This window comes from Fringilla coelebs (genome assembly GCF_963513975.1).
Source record: "Fringilla coelebs genome assembly, chromosome: Z".
NCBI lineage: Eukaryota > Metazoa > Chordata > Aves > Passeriformes > Fringillidae > Fringilla > Fringilla coelebs.
Window position 1 is genome coordinate 17,469,698 of NC_140031.1, and position 23,805 is coordinate 17,493,502.

General features: G+C 39.3%; 2 protein-coding genes across 4 annotated transcripts in view; one reads left to right on the forward strand and one right to left on the reverse strand.

Moving 5' to 3' along the window:
- DHX29 (DExH-box helicase 29) overlaps positions 1-22,006 on the reverse strand; it is a 28,396-nt gene extending 6,390 nt beyond the window's left edge. The window contains exons 1-23 of one of the 3 annotated variants that reach the window (XM_084225899.1): positions 21,832-22,006; positions 19,335-19,408; positions 18,423-18,536; positions 17,733-17,862; positions 17,215-17,357; positions 16,240-16,365; positions 15,665-15,791; positions 15,234-15,395; positions 13,616-13,781; positions 12,522-12,645; positions 11,506-12,102; positions 10,917-11,060; positions 10,646-10,822; positions 9,857-9,997; positions 8,394-8,538; positions 8,048-8,114; positions 7,011-7,095; positions 6,304-6,392; positions 5,529-5,657; positions 4,653-4,728; positions 2,729-2,953; positions 1,386-1,522; positions 673-766 (exon numbers count right to left, since the gene is read on the reverse strand). In XM_084225899.1, the coding sequence (XP_084082025.1) occupies positions 673-766; positions 1,386-1,522; positions 2,729-2,953; positions 4,653-4,728; positions 5,529-5,657; positions 6,304-6,392; positions 7,011-7,095; positions 8,048-8,114; positions 8,394-8,538; positions 9,857-9,997; positions 10,646-10,822; positions 10,917-11,060; positions 11,506-12,102; positions 12,522-12,645; positions 13,616-13,781; positions 15,234-15,395; positions 15,665-15,791; positions 16,240-16,365; positions 17,215-17,357; positions 17,733-17,862; positions 18,423-18,536; positions 19,335-19,408; positions 21,832-22,003 (3,444 nt within the window). In that variant the 5' untranslated portion in view covers positions 22,004-22,006. Of the gene's footprint in view, positions 1-672; positions 767-1,385; positions 1,523-2,728; positions 2,954-4,652; positions 4,729-5,528; positions 5,658-6,303; positions 6,393-7,010; positions 7,096-8,047; positions 8,169-8,393; positions 8,539-9,856; positions 9,998-10,645; positions 10,823-10,916; positions 11,061-11,505; positions 12,103-12,521; positions 12,646-13,615; positions 13,782-15,233; positions 15,396-15,664; positions 15,792-16,239; positions 16,366-17,214; positions 17,358-17,732; positions 17,863-18,422; positions 18,537-19,334; positions 19,409-21,831 lie in introns of those variants that run through there. The other 2 variants (XM_084225898.1, XM_084225900.1) reach the window with 2 other exon arrangements.
- Positions 22,007-22,370: 364 nt separating this feature from the next.
- MTREX (Mtr4 exosome RNA helicase) overlaps positions 22,371-23,805 on the forward strand; it is a 41,831-nt gene continuing 40,396 nt past the window's right edge. The window contains exons 1-2 of the mRNA XM_084225821.1: positions 22,371-22,498; positions 23,205-23,339. Coding sequence (XP_084081947.1) covers positions 22,383-22,498; positions 23,205-23,339 — 251 coding nt within the window. The 5' untranslated portion in view covers positions 22,371-22,382. The remainder of the gene's footprint in view (positions 22,499-23,204; positions 23,340-23,805) is intronic.

The window sequence follows — 23,805 nt, forward strand, 5'->3', positions numbered from 1 at the left end:
AATGACATTTCATCTGAATGATTCATGCTCTCCAGGGAGAATTCCTTACTAGAATAATTACTTATATTTTCTGCAGCCACACTGGAATCCTAGCAATTTCTATGATAAAAACATTATTTATAACCATCTGATATCTGGAATATAGGATTAAATATATGGAAATATATATTCTGCAAATACTAAATCTCTACCTGTAGTTAAAATGAAAAGATACATTTGCGTCAAAGACCCAGTTCTGCTTACAAGTACTCAGTCACACAAACTAAAAAGGAAAGATCAATAAAAACAATTTCTCACCAAAAATAAGAGGCCATTCATGTACATTTGTGGCTCATCTTTCAAATTAACTGTTAATAGATATGTTATTTGGTATCAAGAATAATATAAATATTTCAATTCATGAAGTTTTGATTCTCTGATGAAAGTAAGGCCTAGCTTCTCCAATGGCAGTGACTACAAAGCTGTTTACCAAAGTGTGCATATCCAAAACTCAAATACAGACACAGTTACCTTGATTGAGAGTGTGCATTTTATCAGTGCCTAAATTCCACTTGCTTTTATCTTGTCTAAATAGTAACAGCCATGTATCATGTCTTTAAAAGGGAATGACATTTTCAGAGGGAAATTTTAACAAATAACTTTATGAGTACAGAGCATAATAGTAAGTTTTACCTCCAGAGTTAACAGTGAAGTCCTGTTTAGGAAATTCCTTCTGCAATAAGTCATTTCAGCACGATACCCCCCTTCCTGTCGGGCCCTTTTCCACCTAAGGAAAAAACAGTGAGTGTCTTATTACAGCAAGAAACCCATCAAGACTCTAACAGCAGAAGAGGCACTAAGTTAAAAAATAAAAATTGTTTTGAAAAGCATTCTCCACTCTAAAGTAAGTTGTATTAATGAAGATGAATTCCGCTGGTCTAAGGACACGCTAAAAAACATGACTGTAACGTAGATTTGACAGATACTAACAACAATACAAGGTGATTCACTCTCAACCCCCACACATTTCTGTCTGTCTTGACAGTCAAAACAAAATTCAGACTTAGAGGTAATACCCTAAACAGGAAAAAATCTGTATGTCATTTTATACATTTGTGCTTTATCAAATACAAAATATTCTGGTCAAAATACCACAAACAGTAAACAAAATACTTTAAACACTAGGATAAATTGACACAGTAAACTTTTGTATGTAAGCAGGCATAGTTAAAAGGTATTGAAAATCAAAACACTAAGCAAACTATCTGTGTTACAGTACTTGGCAATCTATTGTTACTCTGAACAGAAAAAACTTGAAAGCAGTTCAAGAATATTAAGGATTCTTTACATAACTGCATTATGTGTTATCTGCTACTAGTTACAAGCATAGGAGAATCATCACTTACCCCAGATAAGCATTGTAGATTGTTATATGGTCTGAAACTGCCATAGCTAGAGATGATTTTGCAAGATCTGCTTCATCTTTTCGACCAATAGGTGTAGTAAATGGGGATTTTTCTGTCATAACAGCAGCCAAAGTTGCCTGCAATTTTCAGTACACATCACTTAGAAGTATTTTGTTATAAGCTTACAGATTTATAACACAAAAATAGCCTGAAACTTTCTTTTATCATTATCTTAGAATTATGGGCTTGGGTTGCAAGGGACCTTAAAGATCATCTAGCTTCAAGCCCCTGCTTTAGGCAGGGACACCTTCCCCTAAACCAGGTTGCTCAAAGGACCACTCAATCCAGCCTTGAACACTTCTAGCAATGGGACATCACAACTTCTCTGGGCAACCTGTGCCAGTGTCTCATCACCCCCACGGTAAAGAATTTATTCCGAATATCAAATCAAACCAAATGTTCCTTCAGTTCAAACTCATTCCCTCTTGTCCTGTTACCATATGCCCCTTTAAGAAGTTCCTCTTCAATGCCCTTCAGATACTGAAAAGCTGCAATTAGGTCATGCTGAAGCCTTTTCTCCATGCTGTACAACCCAAATTTTCTCAGTGTCCTCAAAGAAGAGGTACTCCAATCCTGTCTGATCATCTTTGTGATAAACTCTGGACTCACTTCAGCAGATCCACATCCTTGTGTTGGGGCTACAAAAGCTGCAGAGCTGAATCCAGCCCTGCAGGTGGGGGTCTCATGAAAGCACAGCAGAGGGGCAGAATCCCCTCCCTGCCCTGCTGCCCACACCGCTCTGGACGCAGCCCAGGATACGTTTGGCTCTCTGGGCTGTGAGTGCCCATGGCTGGGTCAAGTCCAGCCTCTCACCCACAGCACCCCCAAGTCCTTCTCCCTAGGGTGGCTCTGGATCTGTTCATCCCCAGCATGTGCTGATACGATCCTTTATCTACATCACTGATGAAGATATTAAATAACTCTGGCCCCAATACAGACCCCTGAGGGCACCACTTGTCACTGATATCCATCAGGACACTGAGCCCTTGACCATAAGCCTCTGGATGAGACTGTCCAACCACTTTCTTATCCATCTAATAGCTCACCCTCTGAATCCACCTCTCTCCAGTTTAGATGGGGGACCACAGTAAAGACTTTGCAGAATTAAATCGAACCATAAAGAACACTTATATTATTCCCCTCCATGATGTCTAGGTGCCCTCACCCTAAAGCAAACATTTTAACTTGCATCATCTTTTCAAAATACCACATTACAAGAAATCAGATTAATTGCAAAGAATTAATAATTTCTATACTTTTTAAAATATCATTTTTTCACTCACCACAGGATCCAAGCAGCCAAATATTGCACCAAATATAAGCATTTTGCCAATCTTTACATTAACAGGAAGGGCTGCAAGGTGCTGGCCCAATGGAGTCAGCTTAGGCTCGTTTAACTGACAAGCACCAATCTTCCTCAAAAGATTCATTGCATTACCAATTACTTGCTGCTGTGGTGGATCTAATGCTCTTGAAAGAAAATCTTCAGGAGAACCAAGACTGCATTTCTGTGAAGTAAAGAGACATATATTTCAATATAAAAATTTATTATTAAAAAGCTATCCAACAGCTACACAGAAAACTGGAAAGCTGATCTTGCATCAAAAGTTCACATTCCCTCCCCACCAAACAAGCATTTTGCTTCCTGGAAGGCTGACATGCCCCACATTAGGTTAACAAAACTTCACTCTTTGGAAGGGCTTCATATGGCATGACCACTATTCAGCGAAGTGTGTTACCAGTGATCGCTGATGAGCAGGGGACTCTCAATGCTGATAGGCTGCAGTTCTAATTTACCAGGTTGCTAGTTTTACCCAGCACTAATTTACCAGGTTGCTAGTTTTCCCATGCACATCCTACTCACTTAAGACAAGGTTAGAGATAATGGAATTCCTCCCTTAAACAGAAATCAATTAGAAGGCTATTAACAGAGGTTAAAATTTCACTCTGAGGCATACTGGAATCATATTCATAATCAGGAATCATATTCATAATCACTATTCTCTAAACAGCATGCTCGTATTTTATAGCAATCAAGTGCTGAGTTACTCCCTGACCTGTATGAGAAGCCCTACTAAGTAATTGCATTGGATTAGGTTTGTAGTAACAAACCTTTTCAGCTACTAGGGTCAATAATTCCAAAACAGGCAATAGTACGAAGGCATAATTTGTCCAGAGGCATGCATAGTATTTTTCATTAACAAGGTGCATTGGGCTTGTGTTGCCAGGTTTAGTTAGTAGGGGCTGCATGGGTGAGTTTGGTGGGAAGCTGAGAGACCAGCTTTCCCTACATCTAACCAATGCCAGGCAGCTCCAGGGCAGAACCACTGCCCAAGGCTGAGCCAATCAGCGATGGTGATCATGCCTCCAGGAGAAGTTACTGCACAGAAACAAATTGCAGCCAGAGATGAGGAGATGAGAACAAGTCTGAAGACATCAAAAACAGTGAATAAAGTAGGGGATGAGGTTTCTCCAGCTGCTAGATCCCATGGTGAGAAAGGCTATCTCCCTGCAGTTCATGGAGGTCTGTGGCAGAGCCCACACTCAAGCAGGTTTATGCCTGAAGGAGGCTGTGACCCTGTGGAGAGCTCACACTGGAGCAGGCTCCTGGCAGGACCTGTGGCACTGTGATGAGAAGAGCCCACACTGCAGCATGTTTGCTGGCAGAACTTACGACCCTGAGGGGGATCCATGCTGGAGCAGTTAATGAAAAACTGCAACCTGTGGGAAGGACTCACACTGCAGAAGCTTGTAAAGGACTGTCTCCAGTGGAAGTGACCCCAAGATTGAGCAGAGGAAGGAGTCCTCCCTTTCTCTGAGGAGGAAGCAGCAGCAGAAATCTGTGATGAACTGACCAAAACTGCCATTCCCCATCTCCCTGTGCTGAGGGAGGATAGGAGGTAGGGAATTGGGAAATAAAGTCCAGGAAAGAGGGAAAGGTATTTTTTACTTCTCATTAACCTACTCTAACTTAATTGGTTATAAATTCAATTGATTTCCACAAATCAAGTTTGTTTTGCCTGGGACAGTAACTGGTGAGTCATCATCTCTTTGCGTCCTTATCTCTAGCTATGAGCCTTTTGTTACATTTTCTCTTCCATCCACCTGAGGTGGAGAGTAATAGAGGAGCTTTGGGGCCACCCAGCGTCCAGTCATGGTCAACAACCCACCACACAAGGTTAGCAATTCTAAAACTAAAAACCATACCATAATATGAAGGCATAATTCCTCCAAGGGCACACGCACTATTTCTGGAACAGAATATTCCATGAAGCTTTCAAACCTGCAACATCACAAAATATATATTCAACTAAAACTCTGACTTAAAACTTGTAAATCTGGTTTTTACGTGGTCATTCTTGGCAGTTTTTCTCTTGAAGGGCAGGGAACACAGTAACAGGGGTAAGCCATTCATACTTTGAATTAAGGTATGTGTCGTGGCATGGAAAACAAGTTTTACTCAGAGAAAGGCAGGAAATCTCAATTTTCAAACCAAGTCTGTAAAATGCTTTCAAACTGAAAAGCCTTTTAGGGGGCTAAAAGGCACACTTCATTGCTTAGATCAAAAGACTTTAATGTTCATTCTTTCTCAACTGAAAGTCACTTTAGGTTTTCATAGAAGCAAGAAAAAGGTTATTCCACTGCAGTAACAGAAACTAATTCTGCAGTACCCCCATCTCATCCATAGAGATTACCCCCTCAGAAGCCTACAGATTTGTCTGATTAAAAAATTCAAAGTTTAGGTGGTAAGGTTTGCACACATTTGATGTAAGCCAATCAGGTGGTGTAAAAAACTGATGTTCTAAAATTTCCTGTGCTGCCCTTTTCCTTTAATTATGAATATTTTTTAAACACACTACAGAAATGCTAAGAATAAAATTAACTTTTTCAAAAGATGTGAAAGACTACTGTAACACTTTACACATGTTACACACACTTGTTTTGGTTGAGTTTTTTCCAGTTTTACCTTTCTGGCCTGCAGTAAATAAAGTGAACAAGAATTTCAACAAGAATTCTTGGTCTTGCACAGAAAAAAAGTACAGTATTTATGTGATTTACAAAATTTTGCTAAGTTTACAATACCTGTCTCTCGTGTACATTCGGAAGCAGAACCCATCCCTAACACGTCCAGCTCTTCCTTGCCGCTGCAGAGCACTAGCTTTACTAACAAAGGTCTCTTCCAGAGAACTCATCTGACTGCTTTCATGATACCTTAAACATTATAAAGCAGATTCAGATTTCAGAAGTGAAATTTTCATGTATATATAACCTGAACACCAGCATATTGACAATATATCTAATGAGCAATTTTTGAAAATACGTTTAGTTTTGAAAACCAAGCATATCTGGGAGGAACTGTATATTATAATACCTTGAATACAAGTCACTAGTGAAAGCATAAAAACTTGAAAATGAAAGCTTTTTTATTTCATCTCCTTGGCAACTCAGAATCATTCTAACACATTGTGTAGGGATTTTCACATTTAAAGTGAAGAAAAAGAACTTTCAAAACCTGATAGCATAAAAACTACTTTCTTCATTTTTAAAACAGTACTTAATCATAATTCTCCATATATCCATTATCTATTATCTATTATTATGATATATATCCATTATCTATCAACTTCCCTTGCTCTTCTCACCATTTGAAACTTCAAACATACATCCCCAAACCTGTACTCGAAACTGCAAGCTTTTAAATGAGCTCAGCACATTTCTGCATCCAGAACTCTAATTAATAGGGATAATTACAAAAAGGATTGGTCTAAGTTAATAAGGATACTACAAAATCCTTGCAGCTCTATTCTCCAAATATTTATAGTAATCACAGTGTGACTGAAGTAAATCAAACTCTCACCTATTTTCTTTTGTTCTCCCAGTATCAATTACAAAGACAACATCTGGTATTGTGATACCCGTTTCTGCTATATTGGTTGCCAAAACAATCTGGAAAGAGAAACATAACAAGAATGCAAAGTTAAGAGAAATATAAAAGGAAGAACTGGAATGTGTAAGAGGTTTCAACCTTTAAATCACTATCATGGAGTAAGTCTGGTTAAATTTTTTTTACCCAGAAATGTTTCCTTAAATAATCTGACGAATAATTAAAAGCTACATGACTTGGAAAATGGACTAGTTTTCCGCAAGGAGAGAAATTTAAAGTTAAGAAATAATTTCACATTCACATTTTGCTTTATAATCCATCAAAATTACTGGTTAGTACCTGCCAAAATTGATCAACATTTAATTACATAATTTGGCAGTAAATAAAATAGTATTTCTCCAAGATAAAAGCCATAGTTACTGGTTAACAATAGTTAAAATACAGGTAAGTAATAATTAAGGAAGATTACAGAAAAATTTTAGGCTTAAGAATTTGTCCAATACTGTCAATATTTCTACACCATATTATCTTCTATCCATTACAGACCACCAAATTAGAATTGTTTCTTTGCAGAGAGGAAATTCTAGAAACACCTAGTTGTTGTGTAATTCCGTATGGTAACAATTCAAATTTGCCCTCAGAAAATTTCTCTTTTCAGTTGTGAACTTTGTAAATATTACCTTTCTAATACCAAGAGGAGGTATTGTAAATGCAGCTGCTTGGTCTTGAGTTGAAAGAACAGAATGCAGAGCTATCAATCTGTGCCTAGAACAAGAAATTGTAATAATAAATACACACTTGTCAAATAACATGGAGTAAAAATATAAGACCAGTATAATGACAGCATGTGGAGAAGAATACACAATTGAAAGAGTAAAACTTTGTATGATTATGTATGAAAGTCTGCTTCATTGTTTTATTACAATAGCTAGAAAAAATAACCTAATTAGTTCATAGGGATGTTCTCCCATTCAGTAAAAATGCAGAAAAAATAGTAATACTGCAGAACTGCTGGTTACTTTACAATAACAGTCTAGCAAAAAAGGGAGCTACCTGTTTGTAAACCCAAGTTCTTTAAATTGTGCTTCCAAGAAAATGACCATTACAAATACGTGCAACTTTGAGTAATAGAGGCCTTTAGAGATGAGACCACCACAGAGACTGGTACTTTCCTTCTCTTTACATCTCAGTCCATCAACAAATATTTAGCATTTCACTGCAATTGTTCCTTTTATGCAGTTGTGTTGCTAACTTTTAGTTACCCCCCAAAAAATTTTGAAATTATCTGTCACTACAACCCTAGGCCATTTCTCTTGGTAGATCCAGATGCTCTGGAGCTCTTCTCAGGAAGTAGTCACTTCCATGTAAACAGTAAGCCACAGAAATCTGTATCCCAGGTATGGCAGCTTCCATACCCTAAGAAGTGGAAAAGAAGTAGTCAAGTGCTTTTGATTACATAAATTTGTTGAAGAATAAAATAGAAAGTAATAAAAGAAAATGTATCATACCATTCCTAAGTATCTGTCATCACTGCTTGTATAACTTTTAGACTACAGCAGTCAGAGAACATTTGCATTGTAGTAAAAGTACACTTGTAGCACAATTAGCTCAAAGATCTAACTCTCACTTGCCTTTTACAAGAATAGCAAACCTTAACGAATATGTTTGTTGGGTTGTAACTAAAGAGTATTTACTTCATAGAAAATATCTGCCCTACCTGTCATGCAAGTTAAATCTTCTGTCAGTTGAAATAAGATCATACAGCTGCTGGATATGAGCAAGGCCTGGTAAAAATATCAACACAGCACCTTCAATATTCTTGAACTGGGGACTTCTATCTGCAAAATAACAGCACAAGCATATAGCTAAAACAAACATGCATGGCAAACAGTTTCACAGAACAACAGGAATGAATGTTAGGCCCCGTGGTTAACGCTTCTTAGGATCTTTCCTATGAGAATGAAGTCAAGTACTTCATTATAGAAGTAGTAGAAAGCAGTGGAAAATAGATCCAAAGGACAACCCCAAGTACATGAACTTCTTAAGAAGTGGACTAGAAGTACCTAAGTATGCAAGCAACTCCAAAATAAGTTCAAGGTTGATCTTGTAAGGGTTCATATATAAGATAGCCTGCTGTGTACGATTGCTATACTTCGCATAGTAAGCAGCCAAATTGATACCAGATCCAGACTGGATTGGGACATACTCCTAAAAAACAAGAGTAAGCAGAAAAAAAAAAAATCACATTCTTAGTATTTTAGAAGAACATAAGAGAGCAGAAGGTGAATTTGCCATTCACTTGAAACAGATTGGGATAAGAGAAATTTACCTAATTTCCCACCAAAACGTGTGTTAGATTGAATCATAACCACTTACATAATGTGTAGAAGTATCTACAACTGTTAAATGACATTCCAGATTTTTAAAAAAGGTAAGAATTAAAGTCTGTCCAAGAGGTAAATAGTCCCCAGGTCCATATCTGGCATTCAAATGCTATCAGTTCAAAATGGGATAACAAGATGTGTACTCTTCTTTCAAAACTCCAATTTTGGGGTGTAAGAAACTAGTTTCACCTTTTTCCTCTCCCTCACTTCACCCTTCTCAATTAATGATTACAAGGAAAATTAAGAATGAACTAGGTGGCAACTCCTGCACTGTTTTGGTCCAGGAAAAAAGAAGAGTTAGCAGGAGAGACATACATTTGATTTTTTTCTAGACATCTTACACACATAGCATAGTTTTTAAATTTAGTGGGACTACTCTAAACTACTTCATTTTTACTCAATACACTTAAGGAGGCTTGACACTATATATCCTTCTGTACTGAAAGAAAACAATCAGCAGAGCACACAAGACTATTTTTCAACATATGTATAAGTGCTTGATTGTAGCAAGCTAAATTTTCAGAAGTTTTGCAAAACAAATCAGAGCAGACAGGTATCTTCCAAAAAATACATAGTCTAGATTAACAGCCTAAGCTGCCAAAGTCAGATGGTACTGATAGAATTTCCCCTTCACAAGTTTTGCTCCAAAAGCACATACAGCTGTCACTGCAGAGTACCTAAAAATTAACCATAACCTGATAAACTAATGAGGTCTATACAACAATCTCAGGTAAATCATCTCATTTGGCATGCCAAATTGGAGGATCTTGGGAGTTTTTTAGCTAAGGAAGGATAAGGCCTTTTCTCTTCTGTTGTTAAGTTCACTATGTAGGAGAAGTCTTCAGGGGAAAAAAAATGGTTTCCCTGCTGCTGCTTATATATCCAGAGCTGGAAATCTACAAGAGACCTCAATGTCAAATACAGGAAAATCAAGACAGCTATATCAGGAGTTGGAGCAACAATCAAAAGGGTGAAGCATTCATAAATATTAGTAGGCGTGCCATTGTGTCTTTTTTATAAACAATATCAAATATTCATTTGGTATTCTACAGTCCAACCACAATAAATTCAAAGGAACCAAAATTATTAAATAATAAAAACACACAAAAGTTTCCAAGACAAACTAAAAATTCCTGTTTCACCTGGTGCTTTGTAGTGCTTCCTCCTTTACCCGTAACATTTACTGTTACTTCCTCCTCCTCCTCCAAGAACTTCTGACAATATTCTGAGTCCTTCTCCAGAACATAGCCAGTTGCTTCAATTATATCTTCAACATGGAAAATCTTTCATGAAAATTCAAAGAAAAAACATGAGGCATGTAAAAAATTAATCAGCAATTTCTTTCATTTTTTAAATCTTACATAAAGTTGAACTGGGCCTTAATGTTGTAATAAATCTTGCACGTTTCAACTTAAACTGTCATATGATTTTTGAAAACCTAATCTCAGAGCTGCTACAAGTTTGTCAATGGGCTTCTCCACCTGATCGCTACATAACCTTTACCATAACCTATATAATACGCATAAGAAAAACTTATGCGTATTATAACTTAAAACCTATGCGTATTACTCTCATGTGGAAGAGTGCAGTGACAAAGTTACAGGGGTGTGAGAAGAATTCTTTAGTGCTTTCCTTTCTACCTAAGCTGAACAGAGAAAAATCAAAGTCTAACTGAGGGACTGATTGTAATCAATAAATCCATCACAAAAAATAGTACTGCTATGTACTCCAAAGCCCTGGAAGCTATCCTATATTTTCATAAAAGAAAATGGACTACAAGTCCTTGAAATACTTATTTTAAGATCTATATTTCTGGTAAGAAAAAAAAAAAAAAAAAAAAAAAAGTGATATATTGTCTAGATACTAACCAGGCATACACTGTATACATACATACAAACTATCTTGCATAATCAAAATAAACATCTACCTACCTCAACTGGGTAGCTCCTCCCCGAGATCCTTAAAATGGGACAGTGTGAGAAATAGCTGGAAAACTTCTCACTGTCTACAGTGGCACTCATTAAAATCAGGTGCAGGTCTGAGCGTTTATGCAAGATCTCTCTCAGAATAACTAGCAAGAAATCAGACTGGACACTTCTTTCATGTACCTAGAATTAGAAAAACAGATCTATAGCAAGAATTTAGTACAGATCAAGGCCCAGAATAACTGTAATTTCTGCAGAATAGTAAAGAATTGATAACCTCATCAACAATAATATGAGATATACTTGACAGGAGACCATCTTCTTGAAGTTTCCGAAGCAGGACACCTGTTGTACAGTACAGTAGTCTGGTGGCTTCTCCTGTTCTTGATTCCATACGAATTTGATATCCACACAGGGAATTCTTAAAAAAATACATTAAAAATATAGAATAACTTAACATACAAGCTAACAACATTGAGAATTAAGTGAAATCTAGTAGCTGTCAGATTCAGATACTGCGCAAGTTGCTAATTAAGTAGTATAATGAGTAACTGCCACGCTTCCTCACAAGTACATTACTTTGTTGAGAAAGGAAAAAATCTTGAAATTTATCCAGAGTGGCAAAGAGCTGGTAAAATCAGGATGTTTTGAGGACTCTGACAGTTTCAAAAATATTTTTGTACAAATTACCCTAACAAATATAGCCCTTCAGGTTCACAGGTGACAAGAGAAAAAGAAACAACTGACATACCAAGAGAAAATTACATCTAATTGTTTGGTTGTGTAAGAAATAATGTTCTCACTTTTTGTCAACAATCCAGCCCCCTATTGCATCAAGACAACAAAGGAATTAAGACACTTCTTACTTTTCCTCCAGGTCCTGATTCACACCCTAGCTCTTCACAAACCCTTGTCGCCAGACTCACTGCTGAGATTCTTCGGGGTTGTGTGCAAACAATGTTGCATTTTTTTGATCCTTCATCTAGCAACAAGTTTTCCAACAAAAAATGGGGCACCTGGGTACTCTTCCCACTGCCGGTTTCACCAGCAACAACAACTACTCGATGTTTTTTAAGAGTTTCTACAATCGAGTATCTGTGCTTAAACACAGGTAACTCCTGCCTCTCTTTCAGAAGCCTCTGGTATCTAGAGGAACTTTGCAGCTTCTTAAACAAATTCCTTGAAGGTTCCAAATTATCTGCATCTGAGGTCTCAAGGGAGAGACTGCTAAATTCCTCATCAGGAACCAAGTTTTCCCAGGAATCTTCAGGATCCTCAGATAGTCTTGGCTGGTTTTCAGACTGGAGCTGTTGCTGCTGTTTCAATTTGTTTAACAATTTAGCAATAAAGGTATCACGCGGTTTGTTGGTTTCTATCTTGCTTTCCTCTTCCTTTTTCTTTTCAATATCCCTCCATTCTAGCCAGACATCTCGGTAGGTAGGAGGCAGCAACTGATGAACTGACTTCCGGTGAAAAAGCAGAAAAAAATTATATTATGTACTACTTAGTAATACGACTATTTTTAATATTTTATGTGTAAACAAACTCCAATGTCAAAAGATTCAACAAAAAACAAATAGGAAACCATTCTAAATATAGAAACTATGAAAGCAGTAAAATAAATGTCAACAATTCGTCTATATTTTCAATTAGCTTTCAGTTTTTACAAGACTGCAAGTATAGCTTTAACAAAAAAATCTCTTCTGTATGCTGCAAAGCATACACACAATTAGATAAAAACAAAAGAATATGTAATGGAAGTGAAGAATTTAATAGGAAATACTACATGAAGCTATTTTTAGAACTTAACAATAGATACTATAGCAAAAAAGTGTAGAGGCAGATTTGAGGCCAAGAACAGTAATACGGCTAAGAAACTTACCTGTCCTTTGGTTAAATGGTAGAGCGCCAAAGTAGCAGCTAGATGTTGTGCTTGCATACTATCTTCTGTTACGATTGTAGGACACATTGCCATTACATCATCTGATGACTTGATAATCCTGACCCTTAAAGAAAAATTTCAAAAGCAGTTATCTCAATTTTCTGCAACTAGTATAAACAGAAAATAACTGTATGACATAACATTTTCAGCAAATATTCCAGCAGTGAATTTGTGGGGTTTTTTTTTTTGCTTTACAAACATCTCCATTTTCTTCAAGTCAGAAGCATTTATATACACACAGATTATCACTAAGGTTAGGTGCTTTGGAAGAAGGACCCAATGTTTGTGTGTTTGTACCTATTTAGGATAGATCAAGATGACATTCAATAGTCTACCAAGATGCAAACATCTGTTTAACAGACAAACAGCAGTCAGAGCAGGAGCCAAATTTCCCATATTCTTTGGGATGGCAGTCTGTTAGTGGTTTTTAGCTTGAGCAAGAAAACAAGCTCTTTTACTTGGTTCCTTCAAGAAACATTGCTTATTTATAACTCTGTGTCTGCTTTATTCATACATGGTAATATTCTACTTTACAACTCTGTATTTTAGACTTGATTTCTAAAATAAATTTAAAAGTAAGATACTGCACTGTTTTGCCCATAAATTTATGGTAGCTTTGACACAATTTTTTAACTTCCACTTTATTTTAAACAATTTTCGAACGGTTTTGGTATTCATAAACTTGAATCTCTGATTTAATGTTACTTTGAATAAGAATACCAAACATTAGTTGTTAAAATCGATTTCATAGGGGTGATTCAGACTAATCTTTCATTCAGCAGTACAAAAATAAAATTAAGATTCTAGTGAATGAACCCATAAAGCAGGGATAAGGGTTTTTTGTGATTTTGTCTAGGCTAAGCATCACTTTTGAAGAGCTATCCAGAGTAAAATACGTCCCTGATGGTCTAACAAAGAGTTTGGGTTAAACACACTACATTGATATACATCCCTATCAACAAGAGAGAATCGATGAGAATTTTTATTTTCAAATGAACCAAAAGGCAAATGTAAAGATTACAGGAAATACATACCTACATTTCCAATATTTTCCAACGGGAATTTTTTCGAAAGAAGGATTTGGGCTCTTTGGAAAATTCTTTCTGCACCAGTCAATCAAAAACTGTTTTGGAGATTTACCAGTCCAGCTTCGAGCACTATAATCAAAATTTCTTATATCTAGTGGATCTCTCTTTTTCACTGTAAGAGCAGAAAAATACTTTCTAAATCCTCCTAAAATCTATTTTACAGTCCTTTGAAGTAATTTTTACCTTTTATTCACATACATTTTACTAGATAGCACAATTTTCTGAAATGTTGTGCAGAAATACAGGTATTGATGCTACATCACAGAAACTTCTGCTTTTCCTACAGAAGTATCTGGCAGAAAATTAATGGCAGTATTTTGTTATCTTTGATCATCCAGTAATTTTAGAAGTTTCATTAATGTTTAGTTATTAGAAAATATTTTAACAGTTTGAAGATTTACAACGAAAATAGTTTAAAAAGATGAGAGTGAGACTGAAACAGCAACTAAAAACAAAAAAGAACTGAAAATGAAAAAAAAACTACAACTGAAAAAAAAAAGAAATCTAATTTTTAAGACATGACAACATGACTAAAATAGCTTTCAACGTAATCTGCTGAAACAAGAACAGATCTTTTAAAGTCAGCTTGGTCAGTGAGACAGACTGTATGCAGATGACATCAGTTTGGGTGGGAGTGATGATCTGCTAGAGAGCAGGAACGCTCTGCAGAGGGATCTGGACAGGCTCCATCAATGGGCTGAAGCCAATGGAGTGAGATTCAACAAGGCCAAGTGCCAGGTCCTGCCCTTGGGTCACAACAGCCCCAGGCAGTGCCACAGGCTGGGACAGAGGGGCTGGAAAGGACCTGGGGGTGCTGGTGACAGCAGCTGAGCACGAGCCAGGCTGTGCCCAGGTGGGCAGGAAGGGCAATGGCATCCTGGCCTGGATCAGCAATGGTGTGGCCAGCAGGGCCAGGGCAGGGATTGTCCCCCTGTGCTGGGCACTGCTGAGGCCACACCTCGAGTGCTGTGTCCAGCTCTGGGCCCTCCCTGCAGGAAAGGCCTTGAGGAGCTGGAGAGAGTCCAGAGAAGGAGTTGGGGCAGGGGGAGTGTATGGAGCAAAACTCCTGTGAGGGGCAGCTGAGGGAACTGGGGGTGTTTATCCTGGAGAAAAGGAGGCTCAGGGGTGACCCTGTCACTCTCTACCACTGACTGAAAGGAAGTTGTGCCCACGTGGGGGTTAGACTCTTCTCCCATGCAACCACTGCCTCAATCTGCATCAGGGGAAGTTCAGGCTGGACATTAGGAGGGATTTATTCACAGAAAGGGTTGTCAAGCATTGGACTGGGCTGCCCAAGGAGGTGGTGGAGTCACATCCCTGGAGGCATTTAAGGAACAACTGAACTTTGCACCCAGTGCCATGGTCTAGTGGACATGGTAGTTTTTGGTCACAGGCTGGACTCAATCTCAGAGGTCTTTTCCAAGCTAATTGGTTCTGTAATAGTCCACCTTCCTTTCCCACAATCAGAGCTTGTTCACTCAGTACGGCAAACCAAGCAAAACAAGAACTAATTCCGGAAATTTGTGGTATGATTCAAGCTTGTATTGAACTACTTCCAACACACCTTTGTCTTCCTTTGCAGCACCATCAGGTTTTTCAAGCAAACTCAAGTTCAAAGTGGTTTCTTGAGGCTGAGATGCGGGAGTTTTTTTCTTTTCATTTTGCTGTTGGTTTGAAATCTTTATAGCTGGATTAAATACTGGATGTTCTTCAAGTGCTGCCATTTCTGTCAGAGAGAAAATATAACTTATTACCCACAAACTGCTTAACAAACAACTGTATTAATTCATACTGAGTACCCAAAACCAGAACTAGTGAAATTTTACTAACTTTTGAGAATTTGCCTGAGAAAGAACAGATTCAGAAAACCCTTCATTTCACAGAGTGGCATAAAAGATAATGAAATTATCTTCAATTCAACCTGACTCCAAGATTTACTTGCCTAACAAACAGGCAGACCAGAAAATAAAACACAGGTAACTTGCATAGCTCTACCTTGCTGAATTCTTCTTATTTTTTCTTGTGCTGCCTTCTGGCCTTGCTTGTCTTTGTCTTGCTTGGAAATGCTTGCTTGCTCTTTTGCTTCTGAAAGCTTGGCAGACAGATGTACATACCTCTCATTCTATTTCAAACAGAATTATTAATTACAAGTTGAATATGGTACACTTGTCACTTTCAATGACCTCTATGATAAAGTGCAGTTTTTTACTCTTTTACCAAGCTTACACAATAGAGCAAGAAATTTTTATTTAACTAGCAGTCAAAACCTTCCAGAATTTGATAGTAACTTGCTCAATCTCATGGAAATGTATTTTAGATTTTTTCTTTCCCACATATGACATTCAACATTTCCAATGCAGTACAAATAATAAGGGAAAGGAAAAACAACTTAGAAAAGAAGAAGCTTCAACAGGTTTTCCTTCAGTACCTTGATACATTACTGGTAACATAAAAAAAGTTTTCAATCCCCAATTTGTAAAACACAAACTTGTAACAAACAGATCCACCACATGCAGATGTACCAGACATTTGAGTTTTCAGAAAGACTTCCACGAAACATTATGTCTTACTGGGTCAAATTTTTCTTCATCTGTCTCTTTCACAGATTCATCCTTTTCTTCATCACTCTGTTGCTCGGCATATTGTAAAATCCATTCCTTCATAGTAAATTCTTTCTCTTTCCTCACATTCATTTCCTAAGAAGAGCAATATAAATTAAAAGCAATGATAAGGCATGTGAAAGCAATGCTTTCTTCTGCCAGTCCCTAGGAACTACTCTTAAGGTTTTATACATAAAATACATATATGACAAGGAAAAAAAGCTTTCCCAGCCAGGGTGAATATCCCACTATACACCCAAATAGATCTTAACACTAGAATAACTATAATTACTATAAGGAATGAAATAATTTGCAGGGCATCTTTTTGTTTTCTGGTTTAAGATTAAATACCCACAAAAATCAAAACACTGACAGTACTGAGGCAAACTTAAACCCTCATGAATCGTAGAGAGTGCCACATATACATAAACAAAATAAACACATTATAGGATAAAATTAAGAAATTAAGCTATGGAATCATAGAATGGCTTGCGTTGGAAGGGACCTTAGAAATCACCAATTTCCAACCCTCCTGCTGTAGGCTAGCACACTTTTTACTAGGCCAGGTTGCTCAGAGCCCCATCCAATCTAGCCTTGAACACTGCCAGGAATGGGGCATCAGCAGCTTCTCAGGGCAACCTGTTCCAGTGTCTCATCACCCTGACAGAAAAGAATTGCTTCCTAATACCTAATCTCAATCTCATGAGATTCCCCGTGCTTCATCACAAAAATGAACTATGAAGAACCTTCTAGACTCCACAGGAAAAATACCTTTAAATTACCATTCCACTAAAATGAAAATGCAGGTGACAATTATTAATCACGCAACATTTTCAGAAGCTTTCCATATCAGTGCTGGAAATAAATGCAACTCCTGTATTTAAGAAAGTTGTGTTGTCTCTTCCCCCATGACACAAGTAACTACTGATTAGATTTTCAGATTACCTTAGTTCCAGGGCCATTTTCTTTCTTTTTGTTATCTTCTAAGTGAGGCGGCATTCCACATCGTGACACAGCAGAACAAAATTTTGCTCTAGGTTTCTGCTGCTGTTCTTCAAACTGCTGGCTAAAACCATCAGGCAAGGCATCTTCAAAATAAAAAAAGAAAAAACATGTCAGAGAAAGTGTCAATAATAATTACAGGAAAATACTTGAAACTGTGTTGGGAACCAACTAGAAGGACACAAACTGAAATAAAAGTTAGGCTTTAGCATTTATATCAAATAATATATTTGCTCGTTGGACATTCACAGAACTCCAAGTGTACGAACAGGAAGACCACAAGACTTCATGCACTAGAATACACCAGAACCAGTCAGCTGTGCATCTAGGACAGGAACACTGTTGCAACTACTAGTCTTAGAGGAACATTGTATTTAATTACTATTGTGAACTAATAATGCGACTGCTTAGCAGGTCCTATTTCTGTTCTGTCAAAAACTATTTTCTGTAACCATACTCACCATTGGGAAGGTTTAAACAAAGCCAATCAAGTGCAGAGTGGAGATCACCACCATGTAAAAGCGTATTTTTCATTGCTTCTTCGATGTGCTCAGTCTTAAAAGAGAATCTTTGTAAAGCCATGTATACATCCTATAAATAAAAGAGCTAAAAAGGTTAGGATTTAATCTAGCAATCTAATATAGGCTTCTAAAGTTCTATTTCCCTTGTATCAGAAAGCCAGCATTAAAGGGAAATAAACATTGTGCATTAATGTAACAGAAAATTCTGTTTTGCAGAATTTATATTTTCTTTTTCAATATGCAAATATAGGTATCAATAAATCTATAATCCTGCCTCTCTCTACACCATGTGTTTTCTAGCTAAGTAAAGACATATCTCAAATTTTCCAGGTATATAGAGTAAGAAATGTAGGAAACCTAAATCATTCAGAGTAAGTATTATTCCTCTATCTTGTCTGAAAGCTCTTGATTTTAGTTCCTGAATCCATAAAGATGTGCCTTTCCTAATAAGCATACTTCTTGATTTCAGTGACTAATCACCAATATAACTACTGAAAAGTATGCTGTATTGGCTTGTGCCGCACACAATACAATTATGTAATACACACAAGTGCAATATAACACTTGATAAAAATTACAAAATATAACCTACTCTAAATAAATAATGAAAAATAAGATTTTGAACTGCACCTGTAGTTTCTTTGCAGTTAGTCTTTTGGAAATCATTCCTTTGTCCTCATTTTGGTTTTTATGGTTATTAATCACATCGATAATCCTTTTCTCCAAATTACCATTTATCATTACCTGCAAAGAAAAAATGAGTTGATACAAGGTAAACTTTGGAAGTTTCTATGACATGCCAACGCACTTCATGACGAAGGACGTAACAATGCAGAAATCTCTCTGCCATTTAAATTCCAGTATTTCAAGCTTTCTGTAAGTGGCCTAAACATCTCTTATGAAAAAGACACTTTTTCTTCTGCAAGCTATACACTTTCACTTGAAATAGAAAAGTTCATTCCTTATTGCCAAGAAAGCCAATTTACATTTTAAAGAAAATTTAGTATGTTAAGGGAAATACTGTAAGTAAATTAAAATTTCACCAAAAAAAACCAAGACCTTTCTCCTCTGCTCACATAAAGTAACTTGAACATCAAGATGCAATCTGTGATATCCTCCTTCCAAAACACCTTTAAAAACAAATTTAGTATAGTAATTCTAATATTTGAAACTTTTCTAAAACATTAATCTATCTTTAGTTGCTACTAAGTTTGCTATATAAATTCTATATCTTTTCTCTGACAGGAAGAAAGATCCATATGCACAGCAGAAGCCCAGACCTAACTCCTAAAATAGTCTTGCATGCAAAGTATTATTTGTTATTAAAAAAAAAAATACATTATCCTACTTCAGTAATTTATCCTTATTACTTAAAGGACACTCAAAACCCTAAACAAAATAAAACTCTCAATGGTCAATTGTCTCATATATTAATGTAGTTTACACACACAACCTAATACTGAAAAAGATCTGAAGAAATATTTACTCAGCTAAAGCAGTACTATGAAAATCAAAGTTGTTTTATGTAAAGAAGACACTTGCCTTAAGAACAGATTTATCTAGATTTGCAGCAGCATTGGAATCTGTTGTTGAACCAAAACTGTAAGTTTTCGGACCTGCAAATTGCAAATAACCATCAATTACACAAAACCCACAGAGAACATTGTTTAACATAGCTAAAGCAGACCTAACATAACACAGATTAGTGCAAACTATCACAAAAACTTATCAGAAACTTGCAGTTACTTAACAACAATAATGTGAAGGGGGTGATGACAAAATATAAAATTCAAAGGGTATAATGTGAGGAAATGGGATTGACTGCTCACTCTCTGACCACTGAAAAATGATTGCCAAATAGGGAAGTAAATGGCAATTTCAAAACAAAGTAAATGGCAGTATCAAAACAAGCAAGGCTGTGGAGGATTTTTTATTGCAAAGTGCATAGCCACGTAACAGAACCCTTTGCCACTAAAGCCATGGACAGTAGAGATTTACTGAGGTCCAAGGGCAGAGAGAACAGCTTTGCAGTGAAAAAAACAATTGATATGGGAGAGCATTGAAAAAAGAATTATATATGCTTCAGGGAGACCCCTACATGTCTGATTTGTCCTTACCTAGATTATTTGCTTTTCCCTACCTAGGAGAGAGCACTGGCTTACAGAAGCCTTTGGTCTGCTCTGGTCATTCTTAAATACTTTTCATTTAACAGGTATTAAAAAAACCAAACCCTAATTCACAAAACTATTTATTGTCATTAGAATGACAACACACAGGTTGGTGTAGAATTCCATCACTTTCAGAGCATGTATACTGTGTCTGGTACTGCACAGTAGAAGGAAACTGAGCAAGGCCACAGCTCCCACCACTCTGTGCAGCTGCATGCAGATCCAGGAGGCACAGCCTATTTCCTAAAAGGTGGACTAGGCAGCTCATTCCTGCTGGCCTGCCTGCAGAACAGCTCTGGAAGAGCCTGCTTTGAGATCAGAACAAGTTTTGGTAACTGCACGTCAGAAAAAGTACAGCGCCCCCTGATCAGGAGATACAAAGCTGTCAGCACTAAGGATCTACTCACTGGCACTTACCAATGGGCTCTTTAAAATATACCAAAGTAGCTTTCACTTACACTGACTGATTTTTCACCACAGTATACAACCTGAGAGAGCAGCAGTTTATTTTCTGAAGAGGATGGAGCACCTAAGCATGGTTATTGGAGGAATGGAGAACACAAGAAACACACAGAGCCCACACTTGTAAAAGTAGAACGCATGAATAGATTCAGGAGGCTTATATTACCAGATTACAAGACTTCTTAACTACTGGGAAACTCAGATGTCCTGGCTATTGCATGATTTGCTCATTAGAACAGCAACACAAGCTGTACTAATGTTATACACTATCTGAGCTACTTCTGACAAAGCAGGCTTATTGAATAGTGTTCAGAATAATAGTTTTTCAGACTGCACTCAGAACAGCCATCCGTCATCTTATCTAACCACCTCCACCCCTGTAACATGTCTTTCAAGACAGCAAAAGCGCCCAAAATAATCCCAAATCCACATTATATTGATTTTGATAACATTATATTGATTTTGATAACATACAAAAACAAATACATCAAAAGTTCTGGGAAAGTGCCTCCAAACACTTGCCTCACAGGAACTGCTGATAATCTAATAACAAGACCTTCTGTAATTAAACGCAACACATTGATGCCACCGAGACCTATCTACTCAGGGATACCCCTGACAGCAGAATCACAGAATAGCTGCAGTTGGAATGGACCTCAGAGATCATCCAACCAGGTATGGCAAGATCATCTAGAGCAGGGGACACAAGAATGAATCCAGGTGAGTTCTGCATGTCTCCAGAGAGGGAGACTCTGTGACCTCCCTGGCAGCCTGGTCCAGTGCTCTGCCACCCTCAGTGTACAGTTCTTTCTCCTGTTGAGGTGAAACTTGTCGTGTTAGTTTGTGCCTACTGCTATTCGTTCCGGTCACTACTGAAGAGAGTCTGGCACCATCCTCTTGGGATGTATCTTTGAAATATTTATATACATTTATGTGGGCCCCTCTCAGTCTTCTCTGCACGGGCCCAGCTCCCTCAGTCTCTCCTCATGAGGAGCCGCATCATCTTTGTCACCCTCCACCGGACCCTCTGAAGTTACTCATCGTCTTTCTTGTACGGAGGAGCCCACAACTGGACACAGAACACCAGACGGGGCCTCATTAGGGCCGACTAGACGGGGAGGAGTCCCCTCCTCTGACCAGCTAGACAGACAAGGCGGGCTGTACCCAAGCCCAACAACATTAGGAGCGGAGCAACTCCAGCTGCCTCTCTCGACGCCGGGAAACACCAGCCCCAATGGCCGGCCTCTCCTCGTAACGCCGCGGTTCGCGGCAGCCGCACCCTCAGGGGCTCCCTGAAGGCACTGCCCCTCCAGCCACGGTGCCCTCAGCCATGGACACGCACAGCGCGTCCTCCTCCGGCACAGCACAGTAGGGCATGGCCGCTCCCGGGTCTCCGCGGGCCGCGGTACCTTGTTTGACACGCGGCTCCTTGGAGGCGGGTGCTGGTCGTGGCGGGGTCGTCCGGCTTCCCGGCTCCGCGACCGGAGCCACCCCGGTCTGCGCGGCGCGGGCACGGGCGGTGGCGGCGGCGGCCGTATAAGCCGCGCTGCCCGCGCGCTGCTTCTTGTTGCGGCCGCCCATGGCGCCCCCCCCACCTCTGCGCGCGCGCACATCCGGGCACCGCACTCGGCGCGCCGCCGCCGCCGCCGCCTCCCATTGGCCAGCGCCCCCAGCGCACGCGCGCGGGCCGCGCGGCCTGCGTCGGCTTTTCGCGGATCACCTTGCAGGGGGGAAGGGCCACGTGTGCGCCGAGGGGGCGCTACGGAGGGGTTCGGCATCGGGACCGAGACCCAGACCCGGACAGAAATCGAGATCGCCGTCGGATACGGGCCGGGCGGGCCGCTACCCGTGCAAGGCGGGCAGGAGCCCCCGTCGCTCCTCGGGGGGCGGGATCGGAAGCGCCCCTCTCGCGTGAAGTGTGCGGCCTTGCGCGGGGCATTGTGGGAGCGCGGCGGCTAAGATGGCGGAGGCCTTTGGGGATGAGCTCTTCAGCGTGTTTGAGGAGGACGCGGCCGCCGCTGCTTCTGGCGCCAAGAAGAGCAAAACGAGCCCCGCCGAGGGTGCCAGGAGGCCGGGGTAAGGGCGCAGAGCCGAGATGGGGCAGCAGTACCGGGGGTGCTGTGGCGGCGGGGTGAGGGCTGTAACGCTGGGCCCAGCTTCTTCCGGCGTGTTTGAACTTCTGAACCCCTCGGGACTTCAGGAACGTGTGTCAGTGTTTGAAGGGAGGGTACTAAGAGGATACAGCCATGCTCTTCTTGGTTGTGCCGAGCAATTGGGCAAGAGGTATCATGCCGAAAGTGATGCACAGGAAGTTTTACCTGAACGTGAGGAAAAACTTCTTAAGTGCGTGGGTAACTGTGTACTGGAACAGGTTGCTCAGAGTTTGTAGTATCTTTCTTACTGGACGTATTTAAGTCCCATCCGGATCCGCTCCAGTGCAATGTGCTCTAGGACGGCCCTGCTTGAGCAGGGAGGTTGGACCAGATGAACCGCTGTGGTCACTTCCAGCCTGACCCATACTGTAATCCCGTGACCCATTTTCCCAGGATCCCTGGCTCTAAAGCTGTATCCAGCTCTGGCTTTGTGGCCACCTGGGGAGTGTGGGGACCTGGTGGCCAGTTTATCTGGGAACTGGTTTGAAATCCCACGGCTGTTTTTGTGGGTCAGGTTACCTAGGTTGTTCCCCAAGTGCAGTGGGATCACAGTTGCCCTTAGAGTTTTTTTTCCATGAAAATACATAAATGAAAGAAGCAAATTTAAAATTTGTGTGTTTGTGTTGCAGAAAAAGATTGGAAGAAAAACCTTCAGTACCAGCAGCAATAGTCAAGCCAAAAAGGGAAGCTGAGATTGATAGTACTGAAAATGTCATTTTGGGGAAAAAACCGAAATTGGAAGATGTTTTATCAGAAGATGTTAAGTAAGTGCTCAGCTTAATGTGTAAGATGGTCTTAGCTAGCTGCCTTGACTAGACATGTGCCAGTTGGGAACAGTTGATGTAAAGGAATATTGCAGTGTTTTCCTGTCAAGATGAATTTGCGCACATTTGGTTTTCCCTTACCTGTTTAAGTGAAAAAGTGCTGACAATGCAGCCTCAGCAGTGATGAAAGCTGGGTATATTTAAAATAATACTGCACACCTGTAGGCCTTTACAGTAGAAGATGTTCAGGAATTTGTAGTTACTCATTTGAGTTGGTGACTTGTGGTCAAAGCCATTGTGTTGATTTCACACAGAGCAGGAGATGAGCTGGAAGCACATGGGAAGAGGCAGGCTTACTGTGTACCATGATGTTGAAAGACATAGTTGCTTGGTATACAGGAAAAATAAGTTGGGAATAAGACAGATAAGGCTTTCGAGGCATGTAAGGTGGTAACTGGATTATCAT